General features: G+C 42.6%; 2 protein-coding genes across 2 annotated transcripts; one reads left to right on the top strand and one right to left on the bottom strand.

Annotated features, from left to right (window-relative positions):
- Positions 1–2019, top strand: PCOAH_00033410 (Serine/threonine protein phosphatase; the record flags this gene model as incomplete). Its single annotated transcript, XM_020060136.1, has 1 exon — positions 1–2019. One exon carries the CDS (start codon positions 1–3, stop codon positions 2017–2019), a length of 2019 nt encoding a protein of 672 aa, XP_019915883.1.
- A 1196-nt stretch (positions 2020–3215) lies between these two features.
- On the bottom strand, positions 3216–5372 carry PCOAH_00033400 (Uncharacterized protein; the record flags this gene model as incomplete). The annotated part of the gene is made up of 2 exons (XM_020060135.1): positions 3216–4106; positions 4305–5372. 2 exons carry the CDS (start codon positions 5370–5372, stop codon positions 3216–3218), a joined length of 1959 nt encoding a protein of 652 aa, XP_019915732.1.
- Between the last annotated feature and the right edge of the window lie 672 nt (positions 5373–6044).

Below are 6044 nucleotides of genomic sequence, written 5' to 3'. Positions count from 1 at the left end.
ATGAAAAACGAGGAAGGTATGTACAACGAGAGCCAAAGCGCAGAAGATAACCCCCAGGGTAGCAAGTATCATGGGAAAGGCGCCAATGAAAAGGGGGGGAAACCCTGCGGATCCCAAGTGAGCACGGATGATAATGTTTCTAACGGAGCGGGGTCGCACGAGGACACGGACTCGAAGGAGAGGGACCCGGACGCAAATGACGAGTCGGACATGCCAGGGGAGGACTCACCCCAAGAACAGGGCAATGCGGAAAAGGCACCTATCGAAGCAGTTAAAGAAACAGATCCTACTGTGAAAGAACCCAAAGAGTGTCATCCTAAGGGGCAGGAATCAAAAGAGGGTGAATCCACAGAGGGGAGTCCTAATGCGGATGCCCCCCAAACGGGGGACACCCCTTCCGAGGAGGCCAAAAAAAACGTCAGCCTCGAGCTGCTCAAAATATGTGACGCCCTGAAAAACCTGGGCAACAAATATTTCAAGGAGAACAACTACTTGATATCTCTTAAGTACTACACAGGAGCGATCGACTTGATAAAAAAGGTCTACGAGGTTGACGACCCTGTTTGTATGGACCTACTAAACAGTTTAAGCGTGGAAGCTTTGTCAAGTGAATTCCCCATAGAAGAGGAGGATGTCAAATTGTTACAAGAATTTTACCTGAACAGTGGCATTACTAAAAAGGGTGAATATATTAGCGTGAAAGAAACGGACATGCATATATACTACACGAATAGATCCTTCTGCCACATGAAATTAGAAAATTACGGCTCGTCTATAGAAGACATTGATGAAGCTTTAAAAATTAATCCATTTTACGCAAAGGCCTACTACAGAAAGGGCTGCTCCTTCCTAATGCTATCAGATTTGAAGAGCGCATCTGACTGCTTTCAGAAGGTGCTAAAACTAACTAAGGATAAAAACTCGGAAATAAAATTAAAGCAGTGTAAAAAATTGCTATTTGAGCAACAGTTCCAGAAGGCCATTGAGTTAGAGCAGAAATTGCCCTACTACGAAACGGTGGTGTTGGATTCTCTTAAAATTGAAAATGTGAAAGCCCCCATTTATGATAGAAACAATTTAAGTATCGATTTTTTACAAAAAGTTGCAGACTATATAAGTGTGCCCGGTCAAAGGTTAAATAAGAAATGTGTTTGTGCTATCGTCTTAGACGTTATCAAATTGCTTAAGGAACTACCCACCTTAGTTCGTCTAAATTTAGAAGAAGATGAAACGTTAACCATATGTGGAGATATCCATGGCCAATTTTACGACCTCCTTAATATTATGAAAATAAATGGGTACCCATCGGAAACGAATTCCTACTTGTTTAATGGGGACTTCGTTGATAGAGGAAGTTTCTCTGTGGAAGTTATTATATTTTTATTTCTGGCCAAACTGACCTTCCCTAATAATGTACATTTGACAAGGGGAAATCACGAAACGGATAATATGAACAAGTTGTATGGATTTTTAGGAGAGTTACAAGAAAAATATGATGAGAAGATGCACGCGCTTTTTTCTGATTCGTTCAAATTTTTACCCCTAGCTTATGTACTTAATGACACCATTTTTATTTGCCACGGGGGAATCCCCAGCAAAACAGACACCACATTGGAGGACATTGAAAAAATTGACAGAAATACGGAACCCATGGATGAAGGCATCATGACCGATTTGTTATGGTCAGACCCAAATGAAGAAAAGGGATTTAAGCCCTCCAAAAGGGGAATTGGATTTTCCTTTGGCACTGACATTACCGAAAGCTTCCTCAAAAGGAACAACCTAAGTCTCATAATTAGGTCGCACGAAGTGAGGGATGAGGGCTACTCGATTGAGCAGAACGGCATGCTTTACACCGTTTTTAGTGCCCCTAACTACTGCGATATTATGAAGAACAAGGGCGCGTTTCTGAAGTTCAAGGGGCGGTCTGTCAAGCCTAAGTGCATTACCTTCACGGAGGTAAAGCACCCCAATGTGCCGTCTCTGAAGTACGCGCACAATTTATACCAGAATATTTAGGGGTCAGGATGGAAGAAGGAGCGGGGAAAAGGGTGGAAAAAGGCGAACATGTACAAAAAGTTGTGCATCAGGGCGAAGAGTACGAATGGTAAAAAAAAGTACCAAAGAAAATGGACCACCGGAGCAAAGCTCAACGCGTTTTTTCAACCCATCTCCCATGTTTTGTGTCCATCCCCAAACAATGTTTGAAAATTAAAATTGTTTTATACCAATTTTTATGTATATATTTTTGTTTTTTTTCGTGAATGTTCTTCACGTGAAAAGGTTAAAAGGGGAAAACCCCAAAAGTGGCCCCCAAATGTTTAAAAGGTCCGCACGGCGAAGTGTGGCCAGATTTGCGCCTCCATGGATAGTGGCCTTCCCCCAGTTGTGTGGAGTGAAGACCTTTCCCATGGGGGCACCCTCCTATGGGCAAATGTGCACTGGCGCATGTGCAGGTATGTGTGCTCGCGGGCGTGTGTACTAACGGATACTAATGCGTCAACATGTGTAGAGGCCTGTGCTCATACAAAGTGTGCATTTTCCTACTTAGCCATTATGCACGTGCACGCGCGTTTCCCAAAAAACTTTAACAAGTCATGTAAAAATAAAAAAGTAAAAAAAAAAAAACAGCTACTATAACGGCTGTTCCTTCGGAAAGAGAAATCATTACACTTGAGTGATAGGCCTATGGTTTCTTCTCTCCCTAATGAGGGAACTTTGGGAGGGCCATAAAGATAACCACCTGTCTTAATAGCTGCATAGTGTCCATACCGGTCGCATGAATAAACAGAAAAAAATACAACACCTTGAAATGGTAAAACGGTGAAAATGAAAAGTTGGCCAACATAAACAGGTTGAGAAGCATATGCCATGTTGCTGCTCTGATGGTGTTCTATTCTTTTTATCTTTAAATGCACACTCCTTGCTGTGATTGGATGTTTACACGTAGCACTCCCTCTACAGGGAACCATCGAAACGGTGTGTTGACATGAATATACGACGCTTCAGTTTGGTGAAAAGTGATTTATACACATTGAAAAAAAAAAAAAATTATTCCACCGAAAGGATGTTTACTTTTTCGCACACTTGTTATTTCAATGTGCCATGTTTTATTCATTTTTTTTTTTTTTTTTATACATAGGTGAGGTGACTATAACCCCTGTGATAAGTAAACAATCTGTTAGTAGATTTATTTTTTAAAACATTGTGTATCCTTACCAAATGTGTTGGTTAATGGGTAACTCATTTCTCACGTGCAACATATGTTCGTTAGCACCTTTGGGGGAGTTATCCCCCATTTGGTGCTGTGAAAACTGCGAAACGGGCACGACAAAGGGGGCTGCGCAATTTTTAGCAGTATTCGTCCTTAAGTATAAGTTGCGCATACTGTTCATGTTCAGCTGCATTATCTTTCTGTTGATGGTGTCTACGTTCTGCTGAACACACGAAAATGGATTGATCACCGGGTTGAAGCCAACGCTAGTGAGGTTCATACGGTTGGAGATAACATGGGCATGGGGAGGAGAATAATTATAAGAATAATTGGCATTAGGAGAGCCTGTGCAGGACAATTCTGCAAATGTGGAGGCCCTGGGAAACGACGTACCAGCTGTTGCGGCAGCACCCGTTTCTTTTACTAACAGTTGGTGCAAATCTACGTTTTCCTGGAGGTTAACTTTTAGGAAGAACAGTTTCTCTTCTGAGAGATCGAATTTGAAGCCACTGTTGCTTGGGCTGGAATCATTCTCCACCCCGGAGAATTCACATATCACGCAGTTCCCAATGCTGGTCATAATTTTCAGCCCACTCCGGGGGAACACCATAAAGTTTCCCTCTTCGCTGGTTAAAAATATAAAAATGAAATATCTGTAAATACTCCGTCGGGTAAAATTTAGGGTCTCCATCTGTTCGCTGCCTTTTATGTACAGACAGAACTCTACCGATTTTATGTCATCAGTTGGAATTTTGAACAAAGTGGTGAGTCTTCTAATGGCGTGTCTGAGAATGGATTTGGACACACCTTCTTCTAAGAAGTTGACTTCATCGACGTCTATCAGGGAGGAGAACAAGTTCACGTTGATCTGCGAGAGCTCTGCTTTTTTTTTCTGAAAAAGGAAAGGGGTATCTACGCGGTGGCAAGTTATGAGGTTGCAGGAGGGGGTGTTGGCGAGGTAATAACGCGGTATTGCGAATGTAAGCATTCATGTTGTGTTCCCTCCCCTTCGCACATAACGAACCGCGAAGGATCCCCGCGTGGGGATCATGTGGGTTTTCATGGTAAAAGCCCCATTTTAGCTCCTTACCTTAAGATACAAAAGGCAGTGATTCAGAGCTAAGTAGCTCTCCAAGTCTGAGAGAAACCCTTGGCACAGGAAGAAGTAGGGAGAGCTGCAAATTTCCATGAGGCTAATTTTCCTCACCTCCTTCACATTCGTTTTTTTGTTAACCACAGAAATGTAGAAGTTTTTTACATTTTGTTTTTTCGAAGGAGCAGAGTGTGTGTGCAAGTAGGGGGGTTCCCAATTTTGCGGTAAATACGAATCATTGCCCGAGTTGGGGGTGGTAAAAAAACCCGACTGACCCCATATGTTGTGGTTAAAAAGTGATCTGTTGAAGCTATTAAGGTTGTTCAAATTATGAATATAGTAGTTGTTGTCCCTTACCCCCGCGTTGTTATGAACTCCGTTATCATTGGCGTGTCCGAAGGAGTCCCCATTTATTGGTAGACATCTCGAAGCAGAGAACCTCCCCTGGGTTGTAACCCCCTCAGTGGTGCATTTTTTATCGTACACAGATGCAGACTCCAGCAGCATTTTCGCGCGCTCTGCGTTGAAGTAGCTCACGGGTCCAGTTGGCCCCTGACCCATCATCATCGTCATCGCGTCGTCATTTATCTGCAGCTCATTGGGAAAATAATCTGCACTTAAAACGAACACTTTAAGGAAAGCGTTAATCTTTTCGCTGATTCTGTTTTTTGTATCGTTCACCAAGTCGAGTAATATTTTCTTCCAGCTCCACTTTGCGTTTTCTTCCAAAAAGGAGTTTATGCAACTCGCCAGGGACTCCTTCCCTGGATCCCTAACTCGGTCGATGCCGCTATCCATGCTACTTGCATTGCCCCTCCGTCTGCCGCTTTTCGAACTCCTCTTTCGAAAAATAAGCTGGCTTTCTGCCTTCCTATAGGGGTGTATCCTCTGCTTCATCCTAGTTATTTCTATCGTTACGTATCCCTTATTTATTTCTTGCCTTTCCTTTCTGTTCTTTCCGTGGTTCGTTCCACCATTTCTGCAGTAGTACACAGTGATGTATTTTTTGTCTGGTCCGCTCATTTTGTGATTATCCCGATGTATTCTGTCGGTTGGCCTTATCATAAAATGGGGTGTGAAAGAAGATGCGCGTCACTCCTCTTTTGTCTCTTGCGTATATGCTAACTTGTTCATTTGTATATGTTCGTCCTTCTGAACCTATTTGGGATGTTCTTGGACAGATATCTTTCACCTGAAGCGGTTAGCACTATCTGGTGGGTACTCCTGTTTTTCACCAACTTGGGGTCACAATAGTTTGTTAGTTTGCTTGTTTGCTTGTTTGTGTGCTTTGTAGAGGGTATCATATTTTGTTCCTAGCCCCTCTTTTTCCTCTGGGAGGCAGCCCTAACGTGTTTTCCTTGTGGGGGGAAACCTCAGCATGACTCTCCCCCACTACAATAGAGTGGCAATTTCGATAAACGGAAATTATTCTTCCTACAAAATAATTTTAAAATGTTTGTAAAATTGCCTTCCCATTTATTCCCACCCATGTGTGTTTGTGTGTACAGATCGGCCGAATTGTCTCTGTCCTACGCAACGCGAAGTGTCTATGGGAATTCTCCCCTCTTTATTGAAGGTTTTCCATTTTAAAAAAGGGCTTTTCTCTACTCGGGGAAGAGGCAAATTGGGGCCTCCACGACCTTCTAATTGTGTCTATGGATATCCTTTTTTTTTTTTTAAATTAGGAAAAATTACGCAGCTCGGCGAAAGAGTTATATCTTTTCAGTGTGGTATTAC

This window comes from Plasmodium coatneyi, chromosome 11 (assembly GCF_001680005.1).
Source record: "Plasmodium coatneyi strain Hackeri chromosome 11, complete sequence".
NCBI lineage: Eukaryota > Apicomplexa > Aconoidasida > Haemosporida > Plasmodiidae > Plasmodium > Plasmodium coatneyi.
This window is presented reverse-complemented; position numbering and strand designations above follow the sequence as displayed.